At 44.8% G+C, this 17,649-nt stretch overlaps 2 protein-coding genes across 3 annotated transcripts; both read right to left on the reverse strand.

The window, feature by feature from the left end:
- Nucleotides 1-1,266: 1,266 nt before the first annotated feature.
- Nucleotides 1,267-3,622, reverse strand: LOC121845281 (protein CutA homolog). Of its 2 annotated transcripts, none has more exons than XM_042316310.1 (7): nucleotides 3,492-3,622; nucleotides 3,020-3,100; nucleotides 2,591-2,739; nucleotides 2,169-2,228; nucleotides 1,884-1,929; nucleotides 1,692-1,741; nucleotides 1,267-1,456 (listed from the first exon to the last, which is right to left on the reverse strand). In XM_042316310.1, the coding sequence occupies exons 2-7, from the start codon at nucleotides 3,083-3,085 to the stop codon at nucleotides 1,357-1,359; spliced, it is 471 nt and encodes a 156-aa protein (XP_042172244.1). In that variant the 5' UTR covers nucleotides 3,086-3,100; nucleotides 3,492-3,622; the 3' UTR covers nucleotides 1,267-1,356. The 2 variants fall into 2 exon arrangements, with proteins under 2 accessions (XP_042172244.1, XP_042172245.1); XM_042316311.1 differs by lacking the exon at nucleotides 3,492-3,622 and adding an exon at nucleotides 3,341-3,465.
- A 1,319-nt stretch (nucleotides 3,623-4,941) lies between these two features.
- Nucleotides 4,942-16,966, reverse strand: LOC112259437 (synaptogyrin-1). Its single transcript, XM_042316313.1, has 5 exons — nucleotides 16,610-16,966; nucleotides 8,536-8,624; nucleotides 8,217-8,365; nucleotides 7,142-7,287; nucleotides 4,942-5,202 (listed from the first exon to the last, which is right to left on the reverse strand). The coding sequence occupies exons 1-5, from the start codon at nucleotides 16,706-16,708 to the stop codon at nucleotides 4,942-4,944; spliced, it is 744 nt and encodes a 247-aa protein (XP_042172247.1). The 5' UTR covers nucleotides 16,709-16,966.
- Nucleotides 16,967-17,649: the final 683 nt, after the last annotated feature.

Raw genomic sequence — 17,649 nt, forward strand, 5'->3', positions numbered from 1 at the left:
TGATTGGCACCCCTGATCTATGACGGGCCTGAGACAGTAACGTAGGGAAATAGTCAGGTCTAAAATGATTGAAACCCCTGATCTATGACGGGCCTGAGACAGTAACGTAGGGAAATAGTCAGGTCTAAAATGATTGAAACCCCTGATCTATGACTATGGGCCTGAGACAGTAACGTAGGGAAATAGTCAGGTCTAAAATGATTGAAACCCCTGATCTATGACAGGCCTGAGACAGTAACGTAGGGAAATAGTCAGGTCTAAAATGATTGGCACCCCTGATCTATGACAGGCCTGAGACAGTAACGTAGGGAAATAGTCAGGTCTAAAATGATTGAAACCCCTGATCTATGACGGGCCTGAGACAGTAACTAGGGAAATAGTCAGGTCTATTGACTGGGCCTGAGACAGTAACGTAGGGAAATAGTCAGGTCTAAAATGATTGAAACCCCTGATCTATGACGGGCCTGAGACAGTAACGTAGGGAAATAGTCAGGTCTAAAATGAAAATGATGACGGGCCTGAAACGTAGGGAAATAGTCAGGTCTAAAATGATTGAAACCCCTGATAAAAGATGAGCAAAAAAGTCTGTATAAATTAAATCATTCAAATACTGAGCTGTATGATATGCTCAGTTATTATATTATTTTATACTAATACGCTCAGAGAAAGATTTTGAGAAGTAATATTTTTCTCGCCTCTATCTTTTGCTAAAATGATTGGCGCCCCTGTTTTCAACACCTCCCCTTGCGAGGATAAAGCACCAGATCCAGTCCATGTGCCAATGGCGTTTACATCTGTTGGATGACATAAAAATAGAGCTCTTTGGTCACGCACACCAGTGGTGGGTTTTGAGTTGAAAAAAAGATGCGTAAGCCAAAAATAACCCCATGGGCCGTCCATAAGAGCAGACAAATGATAGCAAGGATCTTTAAAGACTCTGTATGGAGGAACGGTGCAAGGCCCCTCCAACGTGTTCTCCAATCTCGTAAAATATTTTACAAAAAGGCTCTGTGCTGTTATCCTCACAGGATGTGGGTTTGAAAGGTATTGACAACAATAATTCTGACCCCCATCTTTATTAGCATAAAATATAATATATGCTACAATAACGCTCAGTACTAGTAGTATTTATTTTTTATACAGCCTTTTCTTCGCATCTTTCTCAAGGGTGCCAATCATTTTGGACCTGACTGTAGATAGACCCTTTCACTGCATCCCTCTATTGGTCAAAACCAGGACAACACTGAAACAGTAAAAATACCTTTGTCACATTTCTGCAGATTTTATTATTCCAAATACATTTCTCGCAGCCTCCCTCTGTCCATCCACCTATCCCTTCCTCTCTCCATCCACCCATCATTCTGGTACAGCGTCACCAAGCCACTTCAGGTAGGGTGGGTTGCCCTGCTCTATGGGTAGGCTGATGACCTCTGCTACTTCATACGGGTGGTTGGACCTGTTAGCAAGCAAACACAGCATGAGTCACACACACACAGATAGACAAATGCATGAACGCACACGCACACACACACACAGTACACAGCTACTATGAGTCACTGATAAATGTCAACGGTAATTCTGGGAAAGGACTGATTAAACACCACACCCCCACTGCCTGATTTAGTATGAAGACTACATATCATCCCTATAACTGAGGGAAATACAAGAACACACACACACACACTGCTTACCTAACATATTCTGCCAGAGATGCAACCTTAGAACTTCTGGTCTTTATCATCTAAAAGCAGGAAGAAACTAGTTAGAACCTTAGCTACACCACGCTCAGATAAACCAAGCACATATATATATCGTCTTCATTCAATGTTTACAGACACTGTAGGTCCATGTCGAACCAGGAATAAAAAGGTGTGAATACGCACCAGCAACACTTCACCATCCTCCTGGATCTTCCCCTGCCACTCATATCTGACAAGAAACAGAGACATGTTACCAATCCCAATCAGTAACCCTTCCATTCCCTTCATATGTGTGGTGGAGTGCCTGGATACAGCCCTTAGCCGTGGTGCCGTAATTACAGCAGTACAAATAAATGTTTTGTCATACCCATGGTATACGATCTGATATACCACGGCTGTCAGCCAATCAGCATTCAGGACTTAAACCACCCAGTTTCTAATCTCTGATCCGTCATGGTCCACACTTACACAGATGTGATTTGGGGGACGATGTTGACACAAGCAGCCAGCTTCTTCTCAACGATTCCCCTGTCAGGTGGTGGGGGGACAATGACAACAACCAATCAGACTGGATGGATTAACTGCATCCAGCACAATATGGTGAACAAATCCATGATTCAGACTACAGGGCCGACGCAAACCATACCGGCTCTGATATTTTCTTTTGACAGGGTTCTTTCCAGCATGGTTCAAGCAGCCCTGGTGGATGTGTAACCAGTTCAGCCCAACTTGGCTCAGTTTGGCCCTATAGTGTGAATCAACGTCGCATTCGGGAGAGTGCAACTTTCTGAACATTGCCGATAGAAATGTCTTAGAGGTGACATCTGACTTGATTCCCAATTATACATAGCAGATTAGAATGTTTGTGTACGTCTGTGTCTATCCGTTACCTGGCCAGATCTTTGGCCACCTGTTCGTTGGGGCAGGTGACGAAGGCAGCAGAGTGTGTGCCCGACATGTAGGTCTCGGACGCCATGGAGAATGCTCTCAATCCCACAGTCCTCAGCAGCGTGAGCATCAACACGCTAAGCAACGCAATCTAGGGGTCGCCATGTAAACAGAGGTTAGGAGAAGAACTGACAGACAACATTCTATGGTGGAAATATTTCACGAGAAATACATTAAATCAAATCACCCACTTCACTGTTTCTGCATATTACAATGGCTAGGACGAGGCTACATTTTGCTACACTGTATGTTACATTTGGTAAGACAACAAGCACATACGAACTGGATTGCAGACGGCTAAGCAACTTCTTGAATGTGTCTATTCTACTTGACTACAGCTTGACTACTTGTGGTTTGGGACACATACTCACCACAAAGAATGCCCTCAGAGGTCCACCAGCCTGCAATCCTTCTGTAGTAGGCAGTCCAAAGCGCATTGCCTATGCAGCACTCTGCAGCAGGGGCAAGTGACATACATGCATTAGCAATCAAACATGGCAGCCCGAGAGAGATGACGTTCAATGAGTTCATAGCATGACAAGTTCGGCCATAGGCAAACGTCCAAATAGTGAAAAGTACAATTCTGCTTATGGACTAGCACTAGATAAAAACAGCATACAATACGAAGCTAGTGACTAATTGTGTGTGACTTTACTGTGTGTTTGCTCAACTCGCTGTAACTTGGCACGTACAAATGCAGGACAGGAGTTTTGCAAAATTGTTTGAAACGAAAGAATCCTCCGATACGAAAATACACAATCATGTCAAGCAAAGGCTCTTCAATATCGGGAAAGCAAATACATTTATATGCTACAGCAACTCAAACTGTCCAGCTAAAATTACCTTTAGACAGTATGTTAGCAGTTTAGACGCAATGTGTACTGTTGCCACTCTCTAACGTAAAGATTAAGCTCTGCCGTAAAGCAGGATAGGTTGTTTACCAACTGGTCGTAAATGCAAAAGCAGAGCTGGAAGCACGAGATTTATGTCGATATGGTAACATTTTCAAACGTATTATGTGGAAAATGTATTATTAGTAGTAATGCTAGTGGTATACAGACAGTGGTAGGGATTTTATTGACGTCGTTTCGCTTATTAATGTAAGCGTATATAAATGCTAAACTGGTTTATGGCTGCAATGTTAGCTTTGCCCAGCAGATGGCAACCTTAATCCATAAAATATATAACACCACCATGACAAGCAAGACCAGAAATGAATTCACTGTAAAGTTTGTCAGTATTGTATTTAATTTACTTTTCTTGTTTAAAAAGCATCACATCAAGAACAAAAAAATGTAACACCATATTTTTGTTTTGTTGCAGTTCATTGCAACACCGAGAAAGTTCACACATTCCTAGCTACATCACATCCGGCCGTGATTGGGAGTCCCATAGGGCGGCGCACAATTGGCCCAGCGTCGTCCAGGTTTGGCCAGTGTAGGCGGTCATTGTAAATAAGAATTTGTTTTTAACGGACTTGCCTAATTAAATAAAGGTTACATTAAAACAAACATTTTTTTCCCATAGTTTGGTAAATAACAACATTTGAGTACTAAAACTGAAATTATTTTTATTCCAAAATAAAAACGAATTCTCTGGACCCTGAAAGGAAATAGGCCAAGGGAGAGATAAAAATAGTTCCTCTCCTTGTATCTGAGCACAATAACACAGCATACTGACTGAGTAGCCCAAGTTAAACTTTTTACAGAAAGCACATAGTAATGCCCTTAAATATAGTCATGTTATTTTTGAACACCCCAAAATCGGTAGATTAAATTACAGATTTGGTCGGTCGATAGGCTACGTCAAACTACAGTCAGAGATTAGTTTCAATATACAGTATACTTAGAGGCATGTTTTGTCCAATGATACATGAAAAACATTAACATCTATTAAGCATTCTTATGTACATTGAAACTTGGGATTTGTAATTTTCTAACTATACAAAATATATATGTGATGAAGAGATCTGTTTTGGTAGTAGCTGTGATGAACTATCTACACCACAATAGCTTTGCCTTCTCGCTACAGCCTAAGAACTATGCTTTGGTCCAACTAATGAATGTAAGTCTGTTATAAGTCAGTTATATGACTGAATGTCGTCGTCCCCGTCCCCCTCCCCCTCCCCCCACACACGCACTTATCCTGACTCCTCCCCCTCCACTTCTCCATCCATCCATCCCTCCAACCACTCCCCCTTCCTCCATCCCCCTGGTCCTCCCCCTCCACGCCTCCTTCATTTTTCACTCCTTCCCGCTCCCTACCCTTCAACCCTCCAATGCCCCACCCCCCTCTACTCCCCCATCCTCCTTTCATCCCCACTGTCCTCCCTCAGTACTCCTGGTACCCCCCCCCCCCCCTCGCCGTTCATCCCCTGATAGGAGGACCCCCCCACAGGGGCTCCTTGTCCCAGATCGTCCCCCCCGGCCGTGAAGGAGGTGTAGGGGTCCCCGGCCGCCCCAGCATCCAGGCTGGGGTCTATGTAGTCCTGGGAGAAGAGAGCAGAGTCTGCCCCCAGCTGGTACCTCTGATAGCCGAAGAAGGACTGGGCCGCCTTGGGGAGGGAGGAGGTGGGTGAAGAGAGTGGTGTGGGAGGGCATAGTTGGGGTTGGGGGGTGAGATGAAGTGAAGAGGGAAGGAGGTGGGGAGGTAGAGGGGTGTAGGTTGGGGGTGAGATGAAGGGAAGAGGGACGGAGGTAGAGGGGTGTAGGTTGGGGGTGAGATGAAGGGAAATGAGAGGGAGGTGGGGTGAAGAAGGTGCGGTGGGAGGGTTGATGAGGTTAGGGTGGGGATGGGGTAGGTGGAGAGAGATAGAGGTGTGTAGATTAGGTGGTGAGGTGGAGGTAAATAGAAGGGAGGAGGGTGAAGAAGGTGGAAGAGGCTAAGGGGTAAGGTAGAGAGGAGTGGGTAGGTTGGGAAGGGAAGGGATGTTTTGAGGGGGTAGTTGAACGGTGGATGGGTATCGTAGAGGGTGGAGGTTTGGGGTGGATGGGGTGTGGTTAGGTAGAGGTGTAAGAGATGATAAACAAATGCAGCATTTGTGGATTAGGTTTGAAAGAAAGAAAGAATGAAGGAAAGAAAGAAATAAAGAAAGAAAAGGAAGTGAATTGAATTAGTTGTCTGGAAAGCCAGGTTAAATCTTTATTAGATTGCTTGATTGTGTCCCAAATTGCACCCTTTTCCCTTTATATCTCTGGTCTAAAAGTAGTGCACTACATAGGGAATAGGGCTCTGGTCTAAAAGTAGTGCACTACATAGGGAATAGGGCTCTGGTCTAAAAGTAGTGCACTACATAGGGAATAGGGCTCTGGTCTAAAAGTAGTGCACTACATAGGGAATAGGGCTCTGGTCTAAAAGTAGTGCACTACATAGGGAATAGGGCTCTGGTCTAAAAGTAGTGCACTACATAGGGAATAGGGCTCTGGTCTAAAGTAGTGCACTACATAGAGAATAGGGCTCTGGTCTAAAGTAGTGCACTACATAGGGAATAGGGTGCCCTTTGAGATGCGAGGATTGAGTCACTCAGGTTAGTTAGTTATCAAAGCAGTCGTTTAGCCATTCACATCTCACTCTTTTGGTTTGGTAAAAACAAACAATCATTCACACTCGTCAGATAAAAAAAAGACAAGAGCACAAGAAGATAGATATGCAGAAAATGTGATAAAAATGTATTTTCACTAAATGTGCATATTTATTGAATAGCTAAAGCATTTTAAAGGCGTTTGAGTTATAAAGACACCAAACTAATTTGCCAGCCTTTCACAAAATGGTGGAGGCAGCCTACCGTAGATGCCTGCCTACGCTGTGTGTGTGTGTGTGTGTCTGCATGTGTGTGTGTGTGTGTGTGTGTCTGCGTGTGATACAGAGATATCACAGGCACAGCAGCGTCTGACTAGAAGCATTAAGAGGTTAGCTGCAGAGGGATTGGAGATATAGGTTTCCTACTAGAACAACACATTATATTATATTAGTGGGATGGGGAGTTGGGGGTGAAACGTTGTAATTGCAGACTGCAGTTTTAAAAGCAAAGGGAGCTGGAAGGTTATTAGAAGAACACAGATTATATTAGTGGGATGGGGGGCTGAGGGGTGAACAGCTTCTGGTATTCCTCTTGGAAGGACACACTCTTTAGCCTCTCCATGGAGAAGAGAGTCAGCCCACCCTAGAGGAGAGAGAGAGCAGGTAGGACTTAGGGATCAAAGGTCATGGCAGAGGTGCTGGTTGGTCCCGATGGCTCAGTGGCTTGAGCATGGTGCTGGCAACAACAGTTTTGTGGGGTCCCTTCCCACATGGATCATGTACTAATAATATGTTTCAGTGTTGACAGTTTAATAAGTTGCTCTGGATAGAAGTGCCTGCTAAATGACGAGGGTCCTATACTTAGATGTCTAGGCCCATTGGTGGCTGTTCTTCTGAACATTTTCCTTGAAGATACTGTATAATGAAGACAGGGATGAAGTGATAGTATTATAAAGGAGTAAAGTGTACCGTACCCAGGTGAATATGGAGAAGAAGGCGAAGGTGATAGCAGCACGAGCGGCATCCCCTCCCTCCCTCAGGGGGTTGTCCTCCTGCTTCGCCACCTGCCATTGGTTGGTCAGGAAACAGAACCCCACGAACCACATGAAGGACCAGAATGCTGCAGGGAGATACATATATATATATATATATATAAAAGGAGGAGGGAGAGAGGGAGGAAAGGAAGGGAGAGGGGATGAAAGGAGGGAGAGAGAGAGAGGGAGAAGGATGAAAGGGAAAGAGGGAGGTAGAGGGACAGGGTGAGAGAGGGAAGGGAGGGATGAAAGGAGGATGAGGGAGCAGAAAGGAAGGAAAGGAGGGAGAAAACAGAAGTTAGAAAGGTCACATTGAATCTTACATGTTAGCTCACTAGAACTAAAGTAATGGATGTGTCTTTCTCTCTCTCTCCCATGACAGGAAGTGAGCAGCAACAATAGACAACCAGTAGTTGAAAACCACTGAAGATCAACCATTTTGTTTTCTGTTTTCTGTTGTTGTTAAGCTCCTTCTCATTAAATGAGCAGGTGGGACACAGACATTACCCACCCTCTTCCACATCTCTCTTCTCCCTCCATCCTCTCCCACAGCTCTCTTCTCCCTCTACACACATCTCTCCCCTCTCTCCCCATCCATCCTCTCCCTCTACACACATCTCTCCATCTCTCTACACACCTCTCTCCATCTCTCTACACACCTCTCCCCCATCCTCTCCCTCTACACACATCTCTCCATCTCTCTACACACATCTCTCCATCTCTCTACACACATCTCTCCATCTCTCTACACACCTCTCTCCATACCTCTCCCCCATCCTCTCCCTCTACACACATCTCTCCATCTCTCTACACACATCTCTCCATCTCTCTACACACCTCTCCCCATACATCTCTCCCCTCTCTCCATCCTCTACACACATCTCTCCCCCTCTCCATCCTCTCCCTCCACACACATCTATCCCCTCTCTCCCCATCCAACCTCTCGCTCATTTCCCTTTACTCCCTCTCCATACATCTCCTCCCTCGCTCTTCCTTGCTCCCCCTTTCCACTCACCTGAAACCCCTACGTCTGCCAGTACAGCCTTCTTGCGGTCCTTGACGGAGCTGATCTGTGGGAAGTAGACATCCAGGGCCAGGAAGACCAGACAGCAGAGAAAGGCCAAGGTTCCCATGAACAGTCCATAGTTACACGCATTCTGGTTCCTGTCAATCAATCAATCAATATCTGTATTGTCCCAATGGGGAAATGTGTAGGGCAACAACAAGTAATAACAGCCATAACAGATGAGATGCACATATGGAATATCAAAGAGATCCGATAGAGTCATAAAAGAGGAGCAGTAACTACTACAGTGTGTGTGTGTGTGTGTCACCTGTTGAAAATACAGAACTCCTGGGCCTCGTCCGGTCGGTTCACGTAACCCTCGTTGGCTATAGAACCAAAGATCACAATAGAGAAAAACTGTAACGAGAGAAGGATAGGAGGGAGAGAGGGAAGATGGGAGGGAGAGATTAGGGGAGGAGGGAAGGATCAGAAAGAAGTGTGTTGAGTGTCAGCCATACACACCAAGATAATAGTCTATTCCTACTATACACTCACTAGCCCTAGGACCATGCCTCAGGACTACCTGGCCTGATGACTCCTTGCTATCCCCAGTCCACCTGGCCGTGCTGCTGCTCCAGTTGCAACTGTTCTGCCTGTGGCTATGGAACCCTGACCTGTTCACCGGACGTGCTACCTGTCCCAGACCTGCTGTTTTCAACTCTCTAGAGACAGCAGGAGCAGTAGAGATACTCTGAATGATCGGCTATGAAAAGCCAACTGATATTTACTCCTGAGGTGCTGACCTGTTGCATCCTCTACAACCACTGTGATTATTATTATTTTTATTACATTTATGAACATTTGAACATCTTGGCCATGTTCTGTTATAATCTCCACCCGGCACAGCCAGAAGAGGACTGGCCACCCCTCATAGCCGGGTCCCTCTCTAGGTTTCTTCCTAGGTTTTGGCCTTTCTAGGGAGTTTTTCCTAGCCACCGTGCTTCTACACCTGCATTGCTTGCTGTTTGGGGTTTTAGGATGGGTTTATGTACAGCACTTTGTGACATCAGCTGATGTAAGAAGGGCTTTATAAATACATTTGATTGATATCTCTACTGAAACACACAGAGAGAATATACCTACAGTACTTCACAACAGTATAAATACTGGCAGAATATACCTACAGTACTACACTACAGTATAAACACTGACAGAATATACCTACAATACTACACTACAGTATAAACACTGACAGAATATACCTACAGTACTACAGTATAAATACTGGCAGAATATACCTACAGTACTACACTACAGTATAAACACTGACAGAATATACCTACAGTACTACACTACAGTATAAACACTGGCAGAATATACCTACAGTACTACAGTATAAATACTGGCAGAATATACCTACAGTACTACACTACAGTATAAACACTGGCAGAATATACCTACAGTACTACACTACAGTATAAACACTGACAGAATATACCTACAGTACTACACTACAGTATAAACACTGGCAGAATATACCTACAGTACTACACTACAGTATAAACACTGGCAGAATATACCTACAGTACTACACTACAGTATAAACACTGGCAGAATATACCTACAGCACTACAGTATAAACACTGGCAGAATATACCTACAGCACTACAGTATAAACACTGGCAGAATATACAGTCGTATGAAAACGTTTGGACGCCCCTCTGAGGCGTAATAATTGACTCTGTCGTCACAGAAAATGATCACAGTGGCATGCCATTCATGTTCTAATAAAAGCTGAGTACTGGGGTATTAACCAGACAAAGATTTTTACTGTAGCAATATTAAGTTGTATGAAATTAAATCAGATGTGAAAAATAGGCTATGCAAAAAATGTGGGCACCCTTGTCATTCTGTTGATTTGAATACCTGTAACTACTTAGCACTGATTAATTGGAACACACAATTGGTTTGGTGAGCTCATTAAGCCTTGAACTTCATAGACAAGTGCATCCAATCATGAGAAAAGGTATTTAAGTTGGCCAATTGCAAGTTGTTGTTCTCTTTGACTCTCCTCTGAAGAGTGGCAACATGGGGGCCTCAAAACAACTCTCAAATGACCTGAAAACAAAGATTCTTCAACATTATGGTTCAACATTATGGCTACAAAAAGCTATCGCAGAGATTTAAGCTGTCAGTGTCCACTGTGAGGAAATGGAAGACCACAGGCACAGTTCTTGTTAAGGCCAGAAGTGTCAGGCCAAGTAAAATATCCGAGAGGCAAAGGATGGTGAGAACGGTCCAAAACAGCCCACAGACCACCTCCAAAGACCTACAACATCATCTTGCTGCAGATGGTGTCACTGTGCCTCGTTCAACAATTCAGTGCACTTTGCACAAGGAGAAGCTGTATGGGAGAGTGATGCGGAAGAAGCCTTTTCTGCACACGCCACAAACAGAGTCGCTGGAGGTATGCAAACGCACATTTGGACAAGCCAGCTTCATTTTGGAATAAGGTGCTGTGGACTGATGAAACAAAGACTGAGTTATTTGGTCATAACAAGGGATGTTATGCATGGCGGCAAAAGAACACAGCGTTCCAAGAAAAACACTTGCTACCCACAGTAAAATTTGGTGGGGGTTCCATCATGCTGTGGGGCTGTGTGGCCAGTGCCGGTACTGGGAATCTTGTTAAAGTTGAGGGTCGCATGGATTCCACTCAATATCAGCAGATTCTAGAATCAGTCACAAAGTTGAAGTTATGCTGGGGCTGGATATTTCAACAAGATAACGACCCAAAACACTGCTCAAAATCTACCCGGGCATTTATGCAGAGGAACAAGTACAATGTTCTGGAATGGCCATCCCAGTCTCCAGACCTGAATATCATTGAGAATCTGTGGGATGTTTTGAAGCGGGCTGTCCGTGCTCGGCAACCATCAAACCATATCTGAACTGGAGATGTTTTGTAAGGAGGAATGGTCCAAAATACCTTCATCCAGAATCCAGACAGTCATTAGGTGATAAAAGAGAAAAGGTCCTATCTATCTAACTAAACCACTGAGAGAAAAGGTCCTATCTAAACCACTGAGAGAAAAGGTCCTATCTACAACACCACTGAGAGAAAAGGTCCTATCTATCTCAACACCACTGAGAGAAAAGGTCCTATCTATCTCAACACCACTGAGAGAAAAGGTCCTATCTATCTCAACACCACTGAGAGAAAAGGTCCTATCTATCTCAACACCACTGAGAGAAAAGGTCCTATCTATCTCAACACCACTGAGAGAAAAGGTCCTATCTATCTCAACACCACTGAGAGAAAAGGTCCTATCTATCTCAACACCACTGAGAGAAAAGGTCCTATCTATCTCAACACCACTGAGAGAAAAGGTCCTATCTATCTCAACACCACTGAGAGAAAAGGTCCTATCTATCTCAACACCACTGAGAGAAAAGGTCCTATCTATCTCAACACCACTGAGAGAAAAGGTCCTATCTATCTCAACCACTGAGAGAAAAGGTCCTATCTATCTCAACCACTGAGAGAAAAGGTCCTATCTATCTCAACCACTGAGAGAAAAGGTCCTATCTATCTCACACCACTGAGAGAAAAGGTCCTATCTATCTAAGCAAATTGGAGTGGGTCAAGGGTGTCAGGTTGGTGTTGTAGTCTCTCGCTGCTCAGTGACTGGTATAGGGATTGATTGAATATGTTGCGCATGCTCTTGGGGAGCTCTGGGCCTGCAGCCTTGCGGGAACAGTTTAAATGTCTTACTCAGACATCCTGGTCCGTGACTGGGCTGGGTTTCTTCCTGTAGTCCGTGATTGACTGTAGACCCTATGCCTCTTGTGTCTGAGCCGTTGAATTGAGATTCTACTTTGTCTCTGTACTGGCGCTTAGCCAGCGTATTCGTCAATGTTGTTGTCTGACGCTCCCAGTCCAATGGAAGCAGTCTTAGCTTAGTCTGAGAGAAAAGGTCCTATCTATCTCAACCACTGAGAGAAAAGGTCCTATCTATCTCAACCACTGAGAGAAAAGGTCCTATCTCACCATACCACTGAGAGAAAAGGTCCTATCTCACCATACCACTGAGAGGAAATGTCCTATCTATCTCAACCACTGAGAGGAAATGTCCTAACTATCTCAACCACTGAGAGAAAATGTCCTAACTATCTCAACCACTGAGAGAAAATGTCCTATCTATCTCAACCACTGAGAGAAAAGGTCCTATCCTATCTCAACCACTGAGAGAAAAAGTGTCAATCTCCCCCTTTCCTGTTCTGGGTGCCTTTATTTTCTTCTATCTTGAGCACTGGTCCCTCTTTAGCACTCATCTAATTGAAGTGATCTGTGAAGAAAGAGAGAGATAGAGAGGGAGGGATAGAGGGAGGGATGGATGCTACTGATCTCTCATCTCCCCTTGCTCCTCTTGAGAAAGGAAGCACACACACACACAGACACACACACACACACACACACACACCTCATTCCAATCCTTGTCTATCATTCTAATGTCAAAATAGACCAAACGTACACACATGAAAGGTGTTCATGCACACCTTTTTGGTATTGTTTTTGGTAGAATGGTTTCTGATGCCTTATTTGAATATTACACCTGCCATTGGAGCTGAAAGGTTGCATATCGTTCCACATGAAGACTCAAATCAGAGTGTGTGTGTGAGTATATACAGTATATAGGGGAGTTCCCTTCATATTAATTGGACCTTTTACTCTCTATATTAAAACCCCCTGGTGTTTCCCCCAGTAAAACCCCCACAATGCTTTGGGAATCAACATCCCCCTTGGGACTTAGTGATCTCTTACACACACAACACTGCATTTCAGATCAACAGACAAATTAAATGGTATCCTATTCCCTATATAGTACACTACTTTTGATCATTGCCCTATGCTATTTAGGGAATAGGGATGGATGCTACTGATCTCTCATCTCCCCTTGCTCCTCTTGAGAAAGGAAGCACACACACACACAGACACAGACGCACACGCACACACACACCTCATTCCAATCCTTGTCTATCATTCTAATGTCAAAATAGACCAAACATACACACATGAAAGGCGTTCATGCACACCTTTTGGTATTGTTTTTGGTAGAATGGGTGCCATTTGGGACTCACAATTAGTAGCTGATTGGGTTAGAAAAGGTCTTGGGTCAGAATTGTATTTGGCATCACATGGAATGTTCTCTCTCCCTCCCTCCCTTTCTCTTTCCCTCCCTCCATTCTCCTCTTGCTCTCTACCCCTCTCACTTTCCCTCCCTTTCCCTCCCTCCCTCCCTTTCCCTCCCTCCGTTCTCCTCTCGCTCTCTACCCCTCTCTCCCTTTCTCCTCCCTTTCCCTCTCTCCCTCCCTCCTAGCCTTCTCATCCCCTGTCCCTCCTTCCATCTCAAGGCCCTGTCCTAGCCTTTCCATCTCAAGGCCCCTACCCCCCCCTTTCCCTCCCTTCTCCCCTCCTGTAGCTTCTCATCTCAAGGCCCTGTCCCCTCTCCCTTTAGCCCTCATCTCTCCTGTCCTAGTAGGTAAATGTAGTGTTTTCTCATCTCAAGGCCCTGTCCTGTAGCCTTCTCATCTCAAGGCCCTGTCCTGTAGCCTTCTCATCTCAAGGCCCTGTCCTGTAGCCTTCTCATCTCAAGGCCCTGTCCTGTAGCCTTCTCATCTCAAGGCCCTGTCCTGTAGCCTTCTCATAGCCTGTCCTGTAGCCTTCTCATCTCAAGGCCCTGTCCTGTAGCCTTCTCATCTCAAGGCCCTGTCCTGTAGCCTTCTCATCTCAAGGCCCTGTAGCCTTCTCATCTCAAGGCCCTGTCCTGTAGCCTTCTCATCTCAAGGCCCTGTCCTGTAGCCTTCTCATCTCAAGGCCCTGTCCTGTAGCCTTCTCATCTCAAGGCCCTGTCCTAGCCTTCTCATCTCAAGCCTTCTCATCTCAAGGCCCTGTCCTGTAGCCTTCTCATCTCAAGGCCCTGTCCTGTAGCCTTCTCATCTCAAGGCCCTGTCCTGTAGCCTTCTCATCTCAAGGCCCCAGGCCCAAATCAAAGCAGGCATTGTGCAGGTCACCACGTGGGGTCCTGATCTTGTGACAATCCGATGGGACATTTTGAAAGTAGGCATTAGATTTGCCAGAATAATTTAGATTGTGTGCGTATGTGTCTGCATTAGCATGCCTGCCTGTGTGTGTGACAGTGTGTGAGTGAGTGTACAGTACTCTGACCTCTAGTCATTAAGCCTAATGTGTTTAGCAGAATGGTGTCAGAATGTGGGGCACATTGGTACTGACAGGCCCCCGAAGATAGAATCCTGATTTCTGCCCATTCAAGAGGTTCCAAGCCCCTTCTAGAGATTATATTTCTTCACTGTTGCCTCACTACCAAAGCCTCCACTACTGAACATATAGGTACTATACTGCTAATATACATGCACAGTCCATATGACTTTACAGAAGGAGGAGAGAGAAAGAAAACAAGAGAGAACGAGAAAGAAAGATGTTAGATGAGAGCTGTCCCTTTCTCTCTCCCTTTCTCTCTCTCTCTCTGCTACCTATGTGTGATTCTGCAACATTATTGCTACTTAACCTGTATATACTGTAACTCAACACCAGCCAGAGAGAGGGAGAGAGAGAGAGAGAGGTAGAAACAGACAGAATAAGGAGAGAGGGAAAGAGTGCGATAGATAGAGAATAAGGAGAAAGAGAATAAAGGAAGAGAGATTTGAGAGAAAGAATAAGAAAGAGGGAAAACATGAAAACAACTGACACCTTTATATGTTTAGTCCTAATTGTTGCTGTTACCATAGGTACAGTAACCAAGGTGTTTCTCTGAGGTCACGCCTGGAGGCGGAGCTGCAGATGTCTACACAGGAAATTATTATCATCCACGAAGTGAAAACAGGAAGTGACACAGTTGTACTAATGGTGAATGTGAAAAATGTGTGCGCGTACACGTAAACACACATACACACACTTCCCTTCCCACAACATGTCATCTCTAATCAGAGTCTATTCATTGAGCTGCGACCTCAACACTGTTATCCCATAGAAATACAATCTACCACCCATTATACCATAATTGCCTTGAATGTTAAGGTCCCTTCTATAGATTATATTTCTATGGTTATCCATCACATAAACTACAGGGAGTGGATGAGTTGTTATTTCTGTTCTGTAGCATTGGTACGAAATGGATGAGTAGACTACATGGCATTGAGTCTCTCTCGGTCTGTCTGTCGATCTGTCTTTCTGCCCATCTGTCTCTGTCTCTCCGTCTCTCTGTCTGTCTGTCTCGTCTGTCTGTCTGTCTGTCTCTCCGTCTGTCTGTCTGTCTGTCTCTCCGTCTGTCTGTCTGTCTGTTCCTAAAGGGGTATTTCTTATCAGTGAAACTTCTTATTCTGTCATTGTTGTGGCCTATAGGTGACCATTCAATGGTATGTATAACCCTCTGAAAACACACCCACACCCCCCTGTGAAGGCTGCTACGCCAGACAGTTTATTGCTTGTACTATAGGCCCACTGGATCACTATAAATAAACAATATGTAGACTATATGTGGACTAGTTGCAAGTTAATTTAGTAAGGAATAGAAAGGCATGAATCTTTGTATATTTTTGGGACTTTTTTACCCCAATTGGTAGTTACAGTCTTGTCCCATCGCTGCAACTCCCGTATGGACCCAGGAGAGCTATGCGTCCTCATGGGTCTCCCGGTCACGGCCGGCTGGGACAAAGCCTGAGATCGAACCCGGGGCTGTAGTGATGTCTCAAGCACTGGGATGCAGTGCCTTAGACTGCTGAGCCACTGGAGAGGCCCAGGCATGTATTCTTTATGCATAGCCAAAATAGTTAAGAATTTGAGAAAAAATTATGAATAACGAAAAACTAATTGTAGTTGATTTACAGTTGTCACCCTATTTCCCAGGTCAAAAGTAGTGCACTATAGAGAATAGGGTGCCAATTGGGACGCTCCCTCGGATTTAACAGATCGAACAGGGGGCAAAGCACACACTACAACAAAACACGTGGGCACCGTGCTTATGGCTGCATTTCTCTAGGTTCAATAGCTACAACCGCTTCAAAATCGTAGGCCACTTGCGTCGTGCGCCTTGTTGCTTGCATCCCCAAAACCTTGACCATGTTTCAGGTTCCAACTAGACTACAACATATTTGGACAGTGTTGCTAACACGACAGGTCTGTTATGCTTAAAGTACACATGCACGCACTGGAGGGAAAGTGAGAATTGAGAAACGGGGAGGCAGCCAGTGAGAGGCGCACATTTTGAGTCAAACACACATAACAAACGACCGTCGTTCGGGACCGCCGCCGTTATTAGCCTGAAATGAACAGCACGTAGCTACTGTAACCGTATAGGCGATATAACTGTAACGGTACTCACCCAAGAGAGGATCCGGAGGATGGTGTGTGGCTGCTGGAAGAACGTTATAGGGTTGAAAGCACCTCCAGCCTTCCCAGCTCCATATGCCATGCCCTCCATTTTCGGACTCCGGACGGTGTGTGTGCGTGCGTGTGTTATCTCTCTTCCCGTCACTCAGGGAACACAGAGAGCTATTCTAATCGATTTTGACGCAATATTCATCAAATCAATATGTCCCCGTTTCGCCCGGTGTATTGACCCTATCTCTCTCACTTTCTCAATCGCCAACTCCCTCTTCAGTCTATTTGGTCCTATCTCAAATCCCCGCTTCGTGTCTGTTGCTGTCTATCTGCCTGTGTTGTGATTTTCTCTCTCGCTCAATTCAATTCAAGGGCTTTATTGGAATAGGAAACATATGTTAACATTGCCAAAGCGAGTGAGGTAGATAATAAACAAAAGTGAAATACACAATAAAAATGAACAGTAAACATTACACTCACAGAAGTTCCAAAAGAATAAAGACATTTCAAATATCATTTTATGTGTATATACAGTGTTGTAACGATGTGCTAATAGTTAAAGTACAAAAGGTGGAAATAAATCAACATAAATGGGTTGTATTTACAATGAGTTCGTTCTTCAATGGTTGCCCTTTTCTCGTGGCAACAGGTCACAAATCTAGAAGTTCCAAAATAATAAACACATTTCAAATGTCATATTATGTGTATATATACAGTGTTGCCATCTTAGAGACTTTGTCCCTATATTTAGCGAGTATTCAGACCCCTCTAGCACACATTTTCAAAAAATCGACTAGCGACTTTTTCTGGTGTTATTGGAGACTTTTGGAGACTGACGTTGAAGCATATTTCGTTCTTACTCTTCTCAACGAGCAGCGGATGCTGCCTGTCCCAAAGCACTCACAGAAGGCCCAGTCCTCGCGCAGCAGTCCCTCCCAGCTGCAGTCACAGCAGGAGATGTTCACCCCTCCCGTCCAGACTACAAATGAATCGCGCATGCGGGAAGCCGCCGCTGGCTGATCCCGTCCTGGCTTACATTCA

The sequence above is a fragment of the Oncorhynchus tshawytscha genome, unplaced genomic scaffold (assembly GCF_018296145.1).
Source record: "Oncorhynchus tshawytscha isolate Ot180627B unplaced genomic scaffold, Otsh_v2.0 Un_contig_11576_pilon_pilon, whole genome shotgun sequence".
Classification (NCBI taxonomy): Eukaryota; Metazoa; Chordata; class Actinopteri; order Salmoniformes; family Salmonidae; genus Oncorhynchus; species Oncorhynchus tshawytscha.